Source organism: Onychomys torridus, chromosome 11, assembly GCF_903995425.1.
Source record: "Onychomys torridus chromosome 11, mOncTor1.1, whole genome shotgun sequence".
NCBI lineage: Eukaryota > Metazoa > Chordata > Mammalia > Rodentia > Cricetidae > Onychomys > Onychomys torridus.
Window position 1 is genome coordinate 6221485 of NC_050453.1, and position 19740 is coordinate 6241224.

The 19740-nt window shown below is 46.4% G+C and overlaps 1 protein-coding gene across 6 annotated transcripts in view; it reads left to right on the forward strand.

The window, feature by feature from the left end:
* Kcnk2 (potassium two pore domain channel subfamily K member 2) overlaps positions 1-19740 on the forward strand; it is a 197104-nt gene that overhangs the window by 53597 nt on the left and 123767 nt on the right. For 2 of the 6 annotated variants that reach the window (XM_036202515.1, XM_036202519.1), the window contains exons 1-2: positions 9217-10024; positions 12901-13211. In XM_036202515.1, the coding sequence (XP_036058408.1) occupies positions 9979-10024; positions 12901-13211 (357 nt within the window). In that variant the 5' untranslated portion in view covers positions 9217-9978. Of the gene's footprint in view, positions 1-8734; positions 9088-9216; positions 10025-12900; positions 13212-19740 lie in introns of those variants that run through there. The other 4 variants (XM_036202516.1, XM_036202520.1, XM_036202517.1 and 1 more) reach the window with 3 other exon arrangements.

The window sequence follows — 19740 nt, forward strand, 5'->3', positions numbered from 1 at the left end:
TTCATTCCACAAATACTGCATAGGGGCTGGAGAGATGTCTTGTGGCTAAAAGCAGTGACTGTTCTTGTGACCCGGGTTCAATTCCTAGCACCCACATAATAGCTCAATACCACCCATAATTCCAATTTCAGGGGATCTAATAGCCTTTGTGGCCTCTGCACACCAAATGCATGTGGTAACCAGAAATATATGCAGGGAAAATGCCCATACATACACAATAAAATAATAAAAACACAAAAAATATTTAAATATTGACTAGGTGTACTTAGAACTAAAAAAGAACTCAGGTGAGGTACTGGCCCATAGCTGTCCCATTAGCACTTTGGGCAGAGAAAGGCAAACATAAAAATGAGTCCCCACAAGGTAAAGTATTCCATAAGTGTGTATCAGAATATAATAAGTATGGTCGAGTTCACTAGAGATGAAGCTTATTGGTAATTTCACAGAAAAGTTTATTCACAATGTGTGGTGAGTTGGATGTCTCAAGAAATCTAAATAATTATTAATCTAACTTAAAGTTTTAAAATGGATATTTCATCTCTTAACATATAAAGAAGAATATGTCCCAAGAACTTGGGCAGGGGGGTCAAACTAAACTTTCCTCATCATGTTTGGCTCTTGCTTCCATCATGGGTCTGGGATTTTATAATATAGAAATTACCGTGTTGGTTCAAGTAGCTTTCCAATGGGTGTTCTGACACTCCATAAACACATTTGCATAATTAGCTGTGTTAGCTGGAGTGTGGTGTTGACATGTCTTGTGATTCTCACAGAGACTGAGAGAAGCTTGTGACTACTACCCAGCATCAACACTCTTACCTGCTCATTACCAAATCACGCCCATTGTCCCATGGAGGCAAACTGTGTTTTGGACCAATGAGAAGCTTTACATTTTGATTGGCTGCTTAGGAAAGGTCAGAGTGCCCTCCCAATCCCAAAGCCCTCACCAATTAAGATACCATTTCTCTCCGGATTGTAGAACATTCCAGGGTAACCACCCTTCTTTTGGGGGGCTCCTGGGCCGACTGCTGTAGAGCTGGCTCCACAGCCGCATCACAAACATCAGTGTGGTGGAAGTCGCACAGGCATTAGGCAGGAATCGAGGAGAAAAACTATAACGGAGGCAGTTTCATCAGCCAAGCATCAGCAGCTTCTAGAGGAAGGACTTTTCCTTTCTGAGAGAGGATGAGTGCGGGATTCCATGGAATGAGTAAGTTGGTTCAAGACCTTGGCCCTGGAAGGAATGCTTAGGCATGTGGTTTCTGGTGGCTTGTGCTTCTATTAATTCTGCTCAGTTGGTGGAGTTTCAAGAAGGGGAAACTGATGGGCTAGAAGAAGATTGGTCTCATAGACAATGACTGCTAGTGTTTGGATCTAGAAATTTAAAATCAGATTAATAGCTATTTATACCAGTCCCTCCTCACTGTGCTCTTAAATAAAAGCCTGGCTCCCTGCTATTTGGGGAGGGTAGAATCTTCATAGGAGGTCTTCTGTCCTTAGGGGTGCATCTTTGCATGGATTGCAACATTGCAACCTTCAAGCCTGTTCCTGTCTTCTAACCCCCACTGTGAGGTGAATGGCTTTGACCTGCATATGTTGATACTACAGTACACTCTCACTAGCCCAAAGTAAAAGAGCCCATCTGTAATGCATGGAAACCTCCCCATGCTGTGAGCCAAAAGTAAACCTTACCTCTTTATAAGTTGACTTATCTCTGGCATTTGTCACAATCAGAGAAGGCTCCTGACCTCATGACCTAACCAGAAAGGTAACAGTGGAGAAGGAGTCCATCAGGGCTAAATGTGAGGTAACAAGAGGGTGAGCTGTCTGTGTTTATTAGGAATTTCTGGATTTAATGTTGATTTTCCCAAACATTATAGGAAAGTATTACTTACTTTGTATTTTCTTGACAATCCTTCAATTTTATGCTAGAGAAGGGAAAGCCTTTTTAGTACTAGCCCCATGTCTCAAAATGAGACACTCCAACACAGTCTGTAACTCAGTGAGGAACTCACATTATAACTGTCCCTCCCAGGGCATCGGAGGCTGTGCCAACATAGCCGTGGTCACATGGCCTCGCAGTCATACTTAACCTGTGGGTACTAGTGTTGTTAGTAATTCTTCATCTGATTTGACTCAGTTTGAAAATTAGAAAATTTCTCCTAAAAAATCATCTGAAACTCTGGCTTCTCAGATTCAGGGTCAGTTTCCCTTCTGGAAGGAAGCAATGGAAGCTGCCTGAAACATTTGCTTCATTTCTGATACACACTTTATATGCAAATGGTACCTCTGTGATGCTGTAGGCTTTGAGATTTGGACCCCTGGTTGATGGCTGAGCTCTCAGCCATGCTATTTCTGGGCTTTGACTCATGGAATAAGCATTGATTGTTGGAATTTTGAACTTACTACATGTTAGCTATTATGAAGAGGAACAAGCTGCCAAGGTCTCTTTGAATTTATTGGAGTCTTACAGGCAATGTTACAGGCTGAATTGTATTTCCCCACAATCAATATTTTGGGGGAAATAAATAAAATCTTAATCCCAGCACCTTAGGATATGAGCTCTCTGGGCAATAAGGTCTTTGTAGAAGTAATTAAGATGAGATCCTTAGAGTGGCCTGGGCAATACTACTGGTCTCTTAAAGAAGGGCAAGTGTGGATATGAAAACTGACCACTTGAAGGGCACACATGCTATGAAGAAAGACAAGGATACAGTGCACAGGGCACAGGAGAGCTGTCTCCAGGCCAAGAAATACCATGGATTTCCAGCCAACTGCAGGAGCTGCCAGTCAACAGAATTGGTCCTGAGGAGTTGTGAGGGAGCATGGCCTTGGGACACATTGATTTCTGACCTTTGGTCTGCAGAATGCAGACCACACATTTCTATTGTTTTTAGCCACCCACGTTTTTTGCTCCATTAGTAATAAAAGACAGTCTAAATAAATATTTAATGACAGCGAAGCTGTCAGGACGGTTACACAGGCTGTGCTGTTAGAGCATGTGTTGCGGGTAATGGGCTGAACTTGCTTGGGAGGTAGTGGGCTTTTTGGAAGAGGGGTGTTTTAGCTGAGGTATGATGGGTGAATGTAACTTATAGTCTCCTCAGAAAGGGGGCAGGCACAGTCCAGGATGGAAAACTGGCATGCATGAAGGTTCTTAAGGGAGAAGTGGTAAAATGAATCCAAAAACCTGGAATCCAGCCGGTGGCTGAACAGCAAAGCAGAAACACTGGAGCTCTTGGTGAAAGGCCTCTGTGCTCACAGTACACTCACTGGCCTGCTTTATGCAGGGCAAGTTAGTTGACTTCGATAAGGCTAAGAACCATGTTGTTTGTCTCATATGGTCCTGACGAGGATCAAACCACAAATGAAGGGCCTTCAATACACCTGGCTCATGGTGAACCTTTGGTACAGGTTGTCTATATTATTCTTCCTCTCCACCTTCTCTCTCCTCTCCTCTTCCCCACCTCCCTCTTCCCCCACTCTGTTCCTTCCTTCTCCCTCCTTCCCATGACCCCTCTTCCCCTTCCTTCTCCTTCATTTTGATAAACCAAGAAGCTACTTGGCCCTGGGCCACCTTTCACACTGTGGCCTGAATTCTGAAGGCACCAGGAAAGAAGAGGGTGTGTAGGGTTTCAACAGCACGTTTTTACGTTCAAAAGTTCTGTGCTGTTGCAGTGTAGAAAGGGGTCACTGCTAAGTGGAGAGGAATCCATTGGTGAAAGGCCCTGGGGAGGAGTGACCAGGAGGACTTGGGATAGACCACTCAGGGAGTCAAAGTGCCTGGGTCATATTTTAGGAAATGTAGAAAGTCCTTGAGCACTTTACCAAATTTTGAATCTAATAGAAAGTCATTGTCTATATTTTAGGATTTTTATCTAGGGGAAATATGGCCTGGGGTAATCCATGGAGAGTCAATGTTAAATCTTCCATAAGTCTAGCTTATGGCCTTGAAAGCAGGTTTGATATGTGCTCATTCAGTCACAGACACAAAAAGATGTAAGGGGAGGGAAGACCATGGATGGGGACATCAGAAGCTTTGCTTTCTGAGCACAATAGAACATGTCTTTAGGGAGTCACTCTTCATATTGTCTGTTTGCCTGTGACAATCTCAGAGGAGATGTTGGGTTGATTTCCTCTTCCCAGAACCAGTCAGCACTAGCAGAAACTATGCTAGCAAGCAAAGGCAAACAGCTGCACAGGCAGAGTCCTTGTGTCCAAGCATGGGCTTTACCTGAAGCATTGCCTGGGTCGAACAGCCATCAGCTAATGAGAGCCATCAGGGACCAGGCAAAAAGGCTGCTGTGTTCTGAATGGGAGAAGTCCCCCATAGACTTGGGAGTCTGAACACTTGGGCCCCAGTTGGTGGCACTGTTTGGAGAGGTTTAGGTGTGGTTTTGCTGGAGGAAGCATGTCACTGGGGCGGGCTTTGAGAGTCTAGACTCATCAACTACCCTTAGTTCACTGTCTACCTCCCCCTGTGGTTGAGGATGTGAGCTCTTAGCTTCCTGCTTCAGCTGCTGTGCCTACACTTGCTATTGTGTTTTCCTGCCTTGGTGGACTCCAACCCTCTGGAACTTTAAGTCTAAACAAACTCTTCCTTCTGTAAATTACATCTGGTCATGGCAACAGAAAAGTGACTGGTACAGAAGTGCTGTGTTGAAAATGGAATAACCAAGTCTTTTCAGGTCACACTTTGAAGCTGAGATGTGATATGGACATATATGGGTGTCTACCCTGATCTGCCAATGATTACCCTGCTCTTGAGCCATGTTTCTCAGTTCTGCTGAAAACTGACTTAGTGATCATGTCTCAACACTACTGAAAACTGCCCCCGTGGTCATGTACTATCATGGCAGACTAGGCCTGGATCCCACCTCTTGTCAAATGGTTCCCAGAGTGTAGTCCTTGACTGATAGATAGCATTAGTGTCTCCTCGAGACTTGTTATGGGTGCCAGTTCTCAAATCTCACCAAAGACAAAAATATCAGAACTCTGGGTGTGGGAGAAGCCTGTGGGTTCTACCAGCCCCTTCAGATGACTCTGATTCAAGTTGCAGACACCCCATCCTACACATAGCTTGTGTGGACATCTGGCCTTGAAGGACTGCCTTCTTAAAGGCATCACACAACTCAGGTCTTACTGACATTTGATGCATGCTTCTTAGGGGCCTCATCTACTCTCTCCTGCTGCAGAACAAATCCCCCCACCTGCCCCGACTCCTGAAGTTCCCTGTGTTCTCCCAGCTGTCTCCCACCACAGGCCTTGGGCAAGCCCTTCTGTTGGGGAAGATCTTTCCTTACATCTTTTACTTCCTCATACATATGCTCACTTCCTCAGAGGCCTTCTCTACGCTTTCAACACAAAATACTGCCACAGTGCCCTGTAACTTTCTCAGTGGCATGTACTAAAATGTTACAGGTATATTCACATATACCTACCCTCTGAAGGCAGTGTGCTTGCCATGCCTACAGAACTGCTCAGGGTGAAGTAGCCGCTCAGTGACTATTTGACCAGTGTGCTTTCTTCTCATATCTGTAGAATGGTGTTTCCTGGAAGACTGAATACATTACAAAATACATAAGGATTTAGAATTTGGTGGTGGTCTGGCATCATCAGTAGCTCCCATTTTCATGAGTTTAGGCTAATGGGTAAATTGTCATATTAAACACGTAAATGATGCCAGTGTTTGGATCTAGAATGTCTCCCAAAGGCTCCAGTGTAGAAGGTAAGACCTCAGTGTGGCAGTATCTGGAAGTGCTGTGTACTTGTAGGCAGTAGGGTCTGGAGGGAGGTCTTTAGGTCATTGGAAGCTTGGCTTAAAAGGGGATTGTGAGATGCAAGCTGCCTAGGCTTCTCTGTTTGTGGTGTAAGTCATGTGGCTATGGCAGCGCTGTCTTCATGGGACCATGTGATTTTGTACTGGAATCTTTAGGATTATAGGACAATATAAACCTTTTCTCTTTCTAGGTTAGTCACCTCAAATGTTCCATTTTAGTAACAGGAAGATGACATTATGAATGACGTCTCACCCTAGCTCTTACATCTACCTCTTGTGATTGCAGTGAGCACTCCCTGTTTAGTAGGTCAGGAACTGACCATCAGATGAGCCTATTCACAATTCAGAAGCAGTGGAGGTAAGATGCTCGCAGAATTCCTTTGATGTACTCAAGATAATGAAAATAAAGAGGCATGTTCATTTCTTATTTTTTTTTTCCTCCACTAGGGCATTTTGAGTAGGGCAGGATTTTCTTTTTTTTTAAAAAAAGCAAAATTAACATGAGAATAAAGTTCTGAGTTTAGGCTGCAAATTGGATCTCTGTATGTATTCTGAAAGGACCAGAAGGAGGCTTTTTAGGAGCCCAATCTTTTCACTATGTATTTTGGATTTTTCTTGTGGATTAAAACCTGAGCAAAGCAATTCTCGGCCCTTCCATTACACTTCTGATGAGGCTGGTGTGTAAACAGTAAGGTGTGCACATTGTTAATAGGACAATCCAACCTGTTTCTCTCGTTTCAGTGACACACAATCTGGTCTTTCTCTTATTTCAAATACTCTTATGCATGCCTTTTCATACAAGTCGCTTAAAGGGGCAGGGATGCTGAAGGAGGGACTGTAGGTCTGCTGTGGAAAGGAGGCTAAAGTCAGCCAGGGCCTTGGGCACTTTTGTGGTCCCTTCAGATTATTTGGGGAGATTAGCTTTTAGCTTGTTGGATTAAATCTCCCTGATATGGTTTAGAATCTTTCCTTTTTGATTTTCTTTCTTGTTTTTAGAAATTTATTTTTATTATGTGTGTGAGTGCTTGCTTGCGTGTATTTGTGTGCAGCAGGTTGGTATAGTGCTCTTGGAGGTCAGAAGAAGGCGTTGGGAATCCTGGAACCGGAGTTACAGATGGTTGTGAGCCACCATGTAGGTACTAGGGCCTGAACTTGGGTCTGCTTCTGAAACAGCAAATGCTCTTAACTGTTGAGCTAGCTTTCCTGCCCCCATCTCTCTGCCCCCACCATGGACACCAACCAAAGCACCCTGCACATATAGGTTGCCAATGAGCTGACAGGGATTGGTGGGGAGACTTAAAGCCTGTAAGTGTGGGAGAACTGAGCCATGGAGGCATGTATACAGAAATACATAGGGGTGCCAATGTCCCAGTGGACTGGGAAGTCACTCAGTTGACAGACCAGTCAAGGCAAGGCATGGAGAGATCCAGAGAGGGAAGAGGATCCCCAAGGTTTGGAATAAATTAGGGAAAGCAAAGAAGGGAAGGGAGGAGAGAGAAATGTAGTGAAAGGAAGGATAGCCTGGGGTTATTTTTTCCTGGGCAGCAAAATGGCTTTGTAGGGCAAAAATGATTTCAAGTTGGAGAGTTTGCCCCATTCCCTATATAAGTTGGGTATCCTTGCTCTGAATGCTTGGAGTGAGACCAGGAGAATGATAATGTTTGTGCTTATCAGCAATCCTGAACTCAGCACCCCTCACTAGTCCTGTGTGTTAGGGGACATGGCCAGCCCTCCCAGAGCCCACAAGATAGTGCTGTGACAAACTGACCAGAAGGAACAAATGGTAAGCCAGCAGACTAGGACTCTCTGGAAACCTCACCTAGCACGGAAGCTCTTATTGAATGCTAATCTGGAACCTAAGGGCTGCTGAGAAGGCGTTTTATCCCTGGAGTTAGCTCAAAATTACTGTAGTTCTGCAGGTGGGTGTCACCCATTCAGGAACAAAAGAGACTTCCTGGTGTAGATGAAACTGTGCCTCAAGCTTCCAGTGTGCTGTAGCTGCTCTGGGATTCCAGAGGGATTTGCAAGATTCAGGAATTGTGTGAACTAAGCCCCTAAAACGAATCCCCTGGGCAAGCAATTTTGCACACAGGGATATTCTGTGTACAGAACTTAGCTGATGCATTCCCTAAGTCCTGTAAGGTGTGAGGAGGGAGTGTGTTGGGAGAAACCATGAGAGAAGGCCATGGGGCCCAGAAAGGCCTGCAGTGAAGTGAGGAGACAGCATGAGCGATGATAACATAGATGCTCTAGGAGGGTCCGTCTTCTAGTGAGGTCAGACTCATTCTCTTTTTAATGACTTCTGTCACTTTTGAGACCAACAGTCAAGAAAAAGGTGTTTACATTGAAGCAAGATGGACACTTTATTACAGTCTAGGAAACAGGTGCTGGGATTATTCTTGAATAAAAAATAAATAAAACAAAAAATCATTGATGTTGGAGAGAGTCTTGTAAACGATTTATGAGGTTCATGTTACAGCCACGGCTGGGTCTGTGACTTGCTATGTGTCCCCGGGAAAACACTGGCTTTGCGCGCAGCACAGTGACGGGGGCAGAAGGTGGTGGTCAGCTCAGGAGTTCCTGACGGCAAAGTGGAGTGCCTTTCAGGAGGGCAGTTTTAAAATTCTTCCACATAGAGTAAAGGCAGCATCCAGTCTCCTTCCTTTCCTTGGCCAGTTCTGTTCCAAACCAATCCTTGTCTACAAGAGTTCAGCAGCTCAGGCGCTGCACTCCAGGAGTCTGGGCAGAATTGCTGTCTACCAGTCTAGGGTTTCCATGGGTGTTGGGGAGGGGGCAGGGAACAAGTTCAGCCTGAGGGCGGCTGTCTTGCCGCCCCGCAGCGCAATCCACCCACACTCAACAGCATTCAGCATCCTTGGTCCCAGCCGTGGGGTGGGGGTGGGGCTGGGGCTGGGGTGGCGGGTTGTCCTGGAGAAAGCAGTCCGTTTTTCTCCATTCCCTCTTGACTCTGACATCCAGTTCCTTTCTGATCCAGGAACCCCAGGCCCAAATGAAAGAAAGTAGCCCTGAGACCTCAATGCTCATTCCTTAACCCTTCCCCAGTGTAGCCTGGAAGACCCCGCGTCCTTATGCAGCCCCTCACTCTGAGGCTCTCAGGGCACCAGCGGGATGTTGTCTCTGTGCCACCCGGGTTAGAGGGGCGCTAGTGAGGAAGATACTCACCTGTAGAGATCTGGGGTCTCTTGCGACACCCGGACTCCGGAAGGCATGGTTTGGAGCCCTGTGGAAGACGCATGCTTGACAGCTAGAGCAGGAGGTGGCGGTGGGACGCTGGGTGATGGGTGCAGGTGAGGCTCATGTTGCTCCCAGGCGGGAGGCGGGCCGAGGGCGCCACGGGGAAGACGCATTGGCAGCTGGGGCGACGCATAGGGCTGGGGGGGGGGGGGGGGGGGGGGAGGCGAACCCAGGCGGGGACACCGCAGGGGCAGGAGGAGGGAGTTCGGAAAGGAGGGAAGAGCGGCGAGGCGAGGGGAGAGAGGAGCTGCGGGGCCAGGCGGGCCACCCCGGGCCACACCCCCCCTTGCGGGTGCTCGACAGGGCTCGGGCCAGGCGGGGCGCCGCACAAAGACATGCGGAGAGGGGATGCGCGGGGCCGCGGCACAAAGACACCCGGGCGCTCGGCCGCGCGGGCTGCAGTGATCACCCCCACTCCGAGCCCCGGGGCAGTGAGGAGCCACGGGCCGAGCGCGCTGAGCCACGGGCCGAGCGCACTCAGGGCCCGCGCGGGACCCCAGGCGGCAGCGCAGTCGGGGTGACCCAACGCGCGCGGGGGCAGCCGTGTCCGAACCCAACTTGGCCTCGGCCTCGCCCTCTGCCCAGCCTGCCGCCGCTGGTGTCCCCTCCTTCCCGCGATTTCGGTTCTTCTCACGCTCCCCCTACACCCCTCCCGCCTCCAGCACCGCTCTCCCCACCTTGTAAAACAAAGCCGGGGAAAATGCCTGCCCGTGCAGCTCGGAGTGCGCAGCCCATCTTGGAATAAGGAGTGAGTACAATGGCGTGTTGGTAAAAAAAAAAAAAAAAAAAAAAAAAAAAGAAAGAAAGAAAGAAAGAAAGAAAGAAAGAAAGAAAGAAAAAGAAAGAAAAGAAAAAAGAGAGAGAAAGAAAGAAAAGAAAAAAAATAAAAGCATCAAGTCTGTGTTTAAAAAAAAAAAAAAAACATTTTGAATGCTGCATGCCTCATGCTTGCCAGCGCCTCGCGGGAGAGACCCGGCTATACCGCAGGAGGTGAGACCCCCGGGCACCCACCCCAGCCGCGCGCTCTCTGGGGAGGGCGGCGCAGGTCCCATGGCTTATTTTCCTTTCCATTCCGTGGGTTGGATGTGATCCTGGCTTGGCTACCCAACCCCAGCCCGTATCCTCTCTTGGCCGGGTCTTCTGCTCTTCCGCTGGTGCCTGGGATTTTTGCGTTTGCCTCCCTCGGGTGTGGGTTTGGAACATCTTAAGACAGTTTCTAGAGAGGAGGGTCAGCCCTGGAGAGTAGCCCACAGGCAGGTTGCACTGTGGCCTTCATCACACTTGTTGCCCATAGCACGGAGGACACGCAATGGTGCTGGGGGAAATAAAATATAAAGCTGGCTTCTGCTGCTGTTTCGGGGGGCACGAGAGGCCAGAGCAAGAGGCATATATGGGTGAGGACTAGGGACCAGGAGTGCACAGAGGAGGACGCTGGGGGAGGGGAGAGGTAGTGATGGTGTAGAGGGTGTGTGAACAGGCAGCTTCGTGGCCTCTGCACTATCACCAGTGGAGGCTGGGAATCCACAGCGCCCAGATTAGATTGGGAGGCAAGGCTGCCTTTTGGTTTTTGTTTGTTTTAAATATTTATTTTGTATTCCACCAGCTTCTGTCCATTCTAGTCTGCCAATTGTGCATTATATATTTCTGCTAATTAAATATAAGGCCACGGCTTAAAGGAATTAAACTCCTTCAGGAAATTTATCAGCCCAACACACACACACACACACACACACACACACACACACACACACACACACACACGAGAGAGAGAGAGAGAGAGAGAGAGAGAGAGAGAGAGAGAGAGAATAAAATATCTAATATTACCATATCTGCTCTCACTCTCTCTCTCTCTCTCTCAAGGTGCATCATGACAATATTTTGGTGGGATCACGCTGGGGCTGGTAGTGGCTTATAATTCTCTCCACAAGAAAGTAGCCCTAGGGTGAAAGTCGGTACCCTGGGTGGGGGTGGGGGTGGGGAACCTGACTTTATGATTAGATGCAGGACTCATCTGTTGTGTTCTGTTTTTTTTTTTTTAAGTCAGAAGATGGCTCAATGTTTAGATTATTTTATGTTTCAGTCAGAGTCTGAGCAGCAGGGTGGGGGTGGGGAGTGGCAGAGCGGCTACAGGTGATAGTGATCTCTAACTGTATGTAGTAAGCACACAGTCTATTAGATTGTAAAAATCCAAACAGTTCACACGCGCTGAAGTGCTTATTTTGAGTGGCATCACCCTTGCCAGGATGGTGATGGTAGTTGGTGACTTGATTCAGAACAGGTGGATGGGTGGAGAAGGCGGCACCCCCACTTGTAGTGGGGGGGCTGAGCCTCACTTAGGAAGCTGATGAAACTGACCCAGGGGAGTCTCCATGGAGAGCTGCTCCTGCTGGGGGTGGAGGGTGGGGGTGGGGAGGGGCTGTATCCTCAGGTCTGCTCTGATTTCATCTCTTCAAAGTCAGAACTTCCCCTGAGCTTGGCTGCTTCAGGAGAGCCTGTCATCTGCCTTCATTTTACAACCCCCCCCCCCTTCCTCTGGTTCATCAAATAGCTTTGTTTGGAGAGTGTCTTTTTTTGATGGGCAACTGGAGATGTACCTTATGAACTCATGCTGTGGTAGCCTACATTTACGCACAGCATTAGGCAAGAGAGCAGGATAGGTAGCTGTGTGTAAATGGATGCTCTTTATAAGTGTCTTCTCCTTGAGTAATTTCTGAGACTGTAGGGTGCAATTCCATGGGGATTTGTTTGGTGAATATTGAAAAGTAAATTTTAGGTTATGTTACCATTTTTATGAAACCTATATTATACACATGGCAGTAATCTGGCTTGTTCTTGTAAGTGGTGAGCTTTAAACTAATGCTTTGTGTTGGTGTTTAAGTCTCCATCTTCTTGACCATTCTGTTAACCCATATTAGTTCGCTCTTGCCTCTCCAATCAAATGCTCTGCGGTGAGTGGCTTATTTTCCCCTCCGCAAGTGGCCATCGAACAGCTTTTGTATTTTCTAAAATGAAACCCATTAATGACAATTTTGAAGAGTTTGGATAAATAATAGATGGACTTGGAGTCACCCCACAGAATCAGGGAGCTCTAATGGAACAATTAGCCTTGTGCAGAGCATGAGGGTCTAAGGTGTAAGCCAATGTGCTGGGTTTCTTTCTTCTTGCTTTTGCTGGAGAAATAGAGGGACTTGGTCCTGTCTTGGCTGGTGTGGTTCAAGAGTTAGCAATAACTTTTGTGTTTTGTGTTTTAAGTGATGGCAGAAGCATATTTCATAATGTGCCTACTTTGGAAGTCGGGCTCTAGATATGACTGCACTAAGTGGTGTGTTCCCACCAGAAAGTAGGAAGGATATCTGGAACTGCACCAGTCACCATCCCTTCACTGTAAGAATTTGAAAACCCAAACAGCAAATCTTCTTTACTCTGATGACTTACAGTGTAAAGGTCTAATATACAGGAGTCAGCCATGAGCCTTCCTTGTGAGCAGATATCTTGTTTAGTACCATCAGCCCTTGGGAGCTCACGACATCTTCATTGACACATACATAATCATGAGCAGAAACAAAACTAGAAATGAATGAGGAACTCCTCAGGCATTCTTTTAGTTTTTGACTTCTTGGTCTGACCCCTGTTTTTTTTCCATCCACCTGGCACTCCATTGGCAGCAAAGAGCAGAAGCCCAGCCCCCTCCCTTGAGCCTATATATGGTTCTGGAAATAATTAGAGAAGGCTGCAGGGTGAGGTTCCTCAGCTCCCACTTAGGAGAGTTCCTGAGTTCAGCCAGCCCTGGCTGACCCCCTAAAGAAGCAGCTAGCCCCTTGCTTCGAGACTCCTCTAGCCTAACCCAAATTCTCTGTTGTTGTCAGTGGCGGCCCCTGACTTGCTGGATCCCAAGTCTGCCGCTCAGAACTCCAAACCGAGGCTCTCCTTCTCTGCGAAACCCACTGTGCTTGCTTCCCGGGTGGAGACTGACACGACCATTAATGTTATGAAATGGAAGACGGTCTCCACGATTTTCCTGGTGGTCGTCCTCTACCTGATCATTGGAGCCACTGTGTTCAAGGCACTGGAGCAGCCTCAGGAGATTTCCCAGAGGACCACCATTGTTATCCAGAAACAGACCTTCATAGCCCAGCACGCCTGTGTCAACTCCACCGAGCTGGACGATCTCATTCAGGTAACAACCCCCAGACAAGCTGGGCTCCATTTCTCCCTAAGGGGAAAGAAAAGATGAGGGCACCAGGGTGGACCTCACGGTCCCTGAGAGCATGGACCTCCTTCCCCGGTGTCTTCCTTTCCTCTCCTGTCTTCCTCCTACCATCTTATCTCTTATTTCTCCTGCTCATCCTCTTCCTTCCTGCTCTTTTATACTTCTTCCTTCTCTCTTCTTTTAGTCCCTGTCCTGGAACTGGCAGGGTTTTACTTGGCTCAGGACCTCATGACTGGGGAGGACATTGCCCACAGAGAAGTCTTGGTTTGACAAAACAGTAGAGCTTTCAACTGGGCTATGGCCATCGCCACTTAGGGAGACTGGCTTGTACACTCTTGGGATGTACCTTCCACCTTGTGAACAAGTTGTCACCCAATTCTTTAACCTCCTTGGAGTATTGTTTCATTAAATGGTCGTTTCTTCTTTGAATTCCAAAAAAGATCAGCTTACTACTACACAGAAAAATGAAGGTTTTGGGAAAGAAGCACACCAGTTTTAATTTAAAACAGCAGAGCGCCATCCTCATGGTGAGCCATGCTTTAAGTATTAACCCCCAAATGATTTCTGTCTGTATTTGGCCTCTTAGACATGACTGTATTTTGCTTGTGGGTTTCTTTGGTGTAAAACGTCATAGGTGACAAGAAAACCCTTGAAATTCCCCTACAAGGGGATTTGCTGGCTGTTGAAAACATTCTCATCATGTACACATCTATTTTCCTAGACAGCTTGCTTTTTCTTGCTTGGTTTAATTCAAATTGGACGGAAAGTGATCTGTGAGTCATCATTTGAGTGTGCTTTTCCTCATTTTGTGTCTGGGTTTTTATATCATTTGAATGAGTTGGGATAATAGATTTAGAGATTTATAATTGGATTTATCCCATGTTTTTGTAGGACCTTTGCCCTAGTTCCATCTCATGATGAACTCCCCCTGTTATTCCCAGCCTGCAGAGGAGACATGTCCTTATTCACACACGACTGACAGCTGTTCAGAGCTGGTGTTATCTGCTCCTGATCCCCACAAGGGTCCTGCCACATTCAGGCATTTCTGCATCTCTCCCATTTAACTTAAATTTTGTTCATTTTTGTTTCATTTTTAAACTGACACAGTCTTCAGTTTTGAAAACGTTCTTCGCATGCGCACACACCAAACTCTCTGTTGCTTTTAGATAAATGGTGGCATGTTCTACAGCGGCAGACAAACAGCCCACTAACTAGTCCTCTGTCTCAGCTACCCCTTTCCCCCGAGCTGATGCAAGCTCATCTTCATTTCATTCTTTCTCTGTACCACATAAGGCTGCCCGGGAGATGCTGCAGATCTTTAAAGCATCCCTGCCTATTTTGCTTTTTGAAGCATAGCTTCTGGTCGTGTCAGTGGAGGTCAACTGGAGTGGTGCCCAGAGCCTCAGCTCTGGGCTCAGATAGGGTATGTGTGAGCCCTTCACCAAATCTTCATGAATAAACAACTTTTCCCTGTAAGCCCCAGGTGATCTCCTGGAATGGCAAGAGACTTCCCATCCAGTAGGTGTGACAAGAGTCAAGGATAACCCACCTGCAGGAGTGAGGGGTAGGAAAAACATCAGGCTTGTTTGTAGCTCTTATTTCCCCTCCCCATCCTTTTATTGGTCTGTAGCTGTTGATTCAGGTAACTGCACCCTCATAGCTGGTGCGAAGTATGATTGGTCTTGTGCAGGAAAAGGAAAAGAATCGCGCAGGTGTCTGGTGGAATCTTATTGTGAACTGGAGGATGATCTCACTGTCTGACTCTACCCAGAACTCTCAAAATAACTTAAAGGCCATGGCAGATGGGGCAGTCTAGTGGTGAATACAGATTTTTTATTTTACATTGTTTTTTTTCCTGGAATACACAGAGCTCAGAATATGACCTACTTTTATCATTTCTGTTCTGCATGCTCCATCCATTTGAGCTTTATTACTAAGCACAGCTGGTTGAGTGTCATTGGTCTTTCAACGTAGTTTTATGTCCCATCATTTTCAGTGCAAAAGTTGCCTGTTATTTATCATGTCTTATCTTTATCACTCAATGTCAGTACATTTTCCCCCTGGAATATGTATGTTTTTGATACAAAAAAACTGTTCAGACTTCAAGGATCAAGAACAGAAAAAGGCAAATGAGCCCGTGGTCATTTATGAGAATAGCATAATAGCTCCCCTAGAGCTCCAGTGTCTGGTGTCTCCCCGATCTCATTTCCCTATTACTTTAACTCTTAAAACCCTGCCAGGGGTCGACTGGACAGCAATATCACAGCAATACAGATCAGGAAACCAGACAGAGCCAGTCCAGGTGACTTGCCCAGTGACATCAGCAGGGTCCAGAAAACAGTCTGGTCTGGCATCAATACTGGGAGGCTAGGGAGCTTGATCTTCCTGCAGTGTGGGAGGCAGAAAGGGTGGCAGTGGGTACTAGTTCAACCTGCTGTTAGTGAGGAGGAAGCAGTCAAACAGTAGGACAGTGTCCCATACAATGAAACTGTCCTGATCCCCACATTATTACCAGCCACCTGACTCCATGCTGTATTTATCAGGGTGGGATAAAAGAGACGGAGGAACAGCAGGGCAGGTGACAGCCTCCAGAGCTTCTGTGCTAGATACCTGTGCCTCTGTGCGATTCCCAGTAATTTTATAATGACACATTCAGTCAATCACCACAGCTTTTCAACAAGATTGGTAGAGGTGCTAGAGACAGATTGATAGGACAAATGTCTTTTCTGGGTCAGGATTTGAAGGCAGAGCAGGTATCTGCTTCTATGCACTTCAGTTAATGGTATCACCACAGAAACACACAGGAAAACACCGCTGAGGTTTAGACTCACAAAAACTGTCACCAGACAGAATTCAATGAATAACCACTAAGGGTGTACATTACTCTAACCCTTTTACATTTTCTAGCTTATGTAATTCTCACAATTGTTTATGTTTAACCTAATCATCTATAAATAACTTCTGTACAAACAGGCAGGAGAGTGCTAAGTGGTAGTGTTAATTGAAACCTAAGTGGGCAGACTCAAGAATGTGTGCACTTACTACCTGTGTTTACTACTTTTTAAAATCCTTTAATAAACATTTTCTTGGAAATGCTCTGATAATCTGTGCATTAGGGTGTAATAAATGTGGAATTATCATCTCCATGCACAGTGATGTATGTTACATGTCTGTGTTTCTAACCTGGTGAGTGCATTGGCTACATGTCAATGTTCTTCCCAGGCAACAGAACTCTTATCAGTGTTCTCTTTGAATGGCATAGACCAGGAGAAGCTTGGTTTTATTAGACACGGTTTACCTTCAGTCTAGCTATTCCCATGCTGATTAATCAATTTGGGGATTTAAAATATGTTGCAAAATCTATGGCCTATGCTTGAGTAACAAAGGTATCTTACAGGTGTTTGTTCTCTGTAAAGCTACAGTCCCTCTGCCTGAGAGCTAGGTAGGGAAGATATCCTTCTCTGTTATGGGGTAAAGAGTCGTTGGGTTTATATGATAGTATCTAGTGACCTCAGTCTATATATTTGGTATCTTCATTGGGGCAGTACTGAATTACTTTTTGCATAACTTCTTCCTTGCTGTTTGGTCCTTTCCTGGATATTTATGGAGGAGCTTCAGTGGGTTGACTTTTCTGCTAAGTATTTATCCAAATAAAATGACAGGAGAAAAGTATGGCCTCTCTTAAGGTACTCCTCCCTACATAGTCAAATGGGGAGATCACTTTAAATATAGTCACATTAGAAATGCTTGCAGATTGGAGTTAGGAATGCTTGAAATTGGAATGCTACAGAATAAATTAATCTCTGAATGGTGATGGGAGACACTGAAGAGGTCAAGATATGGTGAATGAGGAGGAAGAAAGGAGATCAGAGGGCTAACAGGCAGATGTGCTCTAGAAGAAGAGTTATCTAGACATGAGCACAGGGTCATGAGCAGGCTCTGCAGCATTGACCAGGCCCTATCATTACACAGCAGGGAGGTTGGTTCCAGCCTGGGCCTGGCCTCCATCTGGAGGATGTGTGGAAGGATACTAGGAGCTACAGGGTCTCAATGTACTACCCCAAGACACACTTTTTAAAATAAGGAAACATTATTTTTTATTTATTGTGTTAAGATTATATGAGCTCTATATTATCCATTCATTTACAAATACTGTTTGAATGCCTACCATGTAAGGCAAGCTCTGAAATGCAGGGAGATTGGAGCATGAAGATTCTTGCCCCCTCTGAGCCTGTATTCTATTGCGAAGTGGGGTGCTCATCCATAGTGATAGGTTCCAGAAGATTCAAGCAGTGAAGCTTGGCATGGGAGGGGGGGTGTTAGAAAATATTGAGGGTGGGCTGTAAATAAGGTTACTAGTGAACTGTCACTGATACGGTAATTTTTCGATGAAGACACAAACCAGTGTCAGGTGTGGAGCAGCACTTAGGCAGGGGCCTGAAGACATACACAGGCCCTGGCTGAGATGGGGGCTTCTGCCAGGGGGCTGAGGGGTACTGGAGAAGATGATGCTGGGCAGGGTATGGGGACTGCCCTGGTTCCATTTCTGTAGCTGTGATAAATTATTCCAACAGTAAGCAAATTGAGGGAGAATGGTTTGTATCTGAGCTGATGACTCCAGGTGGCAGTCCATCACTGTGGAGAGGTCACAGCAGCAGAGGCTGAGGCAGCGCCTCACAGCGCGTCTATAGGCAAGGGCAGGATGCAAACAAGGCACTCATGCTTCGTGCTCAGCCGGCTTTTCCATTCTTACACAGACTGACATTGTGTCTTCTACCACCTTCAGTCTGGGTCTTCTCACATCGCAATCTCCCCTAGACATGCCATAGGCTCATCTGACCTTGATAATCTCTCACTGAGCCTCTCTTTCCTGGTGATTCTCTGTTGTGCGATTAGAACTCGCCATCACAGGGACTGTGCCATGTCCAGCTTCCTACGTTTAAAAATATGGAGTCTGCATCTTTACTTGCTCTGGCTTGTGTTCCAACAGCCCTTCCCCAGCCTTTGCCTTCACACAACTGTCCAGTCAGCAGGAGCAGAATAACTAACTCTGCTTGGAGATGTTTGCAACAGGCATCTTGAGACATGGTCAGATTCTGGGTATATTTGGGAGGAGAATGAGGTAGAGCTTACCCATGGACCAGTTAAGTGTGCCATGGGCAAGAGACAACCATACCCTGGCTAAATTTTTGTCCCAAGGAATTAAAGGGTGATGGGTCCTTTTTATTCAAATGGGGAAGCATGTGGGATGGGGGATATTGTCCTGATAGTGTCAGGCAGGTTTCAGTTATTGAAGGTCTCTGAGGCACCAGATTGCAGCATTTACAGAGCCAGTTTCTTGGAGGAAAACAGTGTGATACAGTATAGCACTCAAATCAAACAAACCCACATTCTGGATCCGCTGGCTGCCAGCCACAGTTATCCTTCTGTGAGGCCCTGTACCAGACACGTGTCATGGATCCTGAGCACTAATGTGCATATGAGCATCTTTGTCAGCTAGGGTTCCTACACAGTACCGATCACATTCTCTTTTACATCACCAGCCACAGAAGCAAAGCCTTCTGTGAGTCTCAATGAGACCAAGTGTATATCTATAAGCAAAGATGAGAAGGGGATGCCAACCTCCCTGGAAGTTCTCGTACCTTGGTATGTTGCTGGTTCCTTTTAATTGTTGACTTGATCCCATACAGAATCACCTTTAGATTAACTACATTGGGTTGGCCTGTGGGTGTATCTGTGGGTGATTGTCTCAGTGGCCTTGATTGATGTAGAAAGACCCAGCCCACCATGGGTGGCAACATTCTCTAGAACGGGAGTCCTGAGATGTATTAATAGAGAAATTAAGCTAAGCACTAGACATGTTGTAACTTACCCTCTCAGTTCTTGACGGTGGATGTAATTGGATACTTCCACCTTCTTGTTATTGTGATTTCCCAACAATGACAGGCTGAATCCTGGAATTCATTGTAAGCTGACTACAACCTTTGCCCTCTAAGTTATTATTTATTTATGAACTATTTTTACTTTATATATGAGTGTTTTGCCTGCATGTATGTATGTCTACTCTGTGTACAATACCCATGGAGGCTAGAAGAGGTTGTCAAAGCCCATGAAACTGGAGTTACAGATGGTTGTGAGCTGCCCTGTGAGTGCCAGCAACTGAACCTGGGTCCTCTGTAAGAGTAGTAAATGCTCTTAACCACTGAGCCATCTCTCAGGCCCGCTCCCCATGTTCTTTTTGTCTGGTGTTTTATCGCAGCAACAGAAATGATGCAAGATCATTCTCAAGGACATCTCTTGATGAGCATGTCCTCTGACCAGGGGACAGTTCCGCTGTGGAACTTTAGCAAACGAGCCCAGGTTGACCACAAGTCAACGTGGCCACAGTGAGTTTGAGAGGCTCATCAGGATGCCCATATAAGGAGTGAAGTAGGAGCTTGAAAACATGAGTTGGAGTGTGGAGAATGGGGTGGTCTGAAGACGCACATTTGCCCGT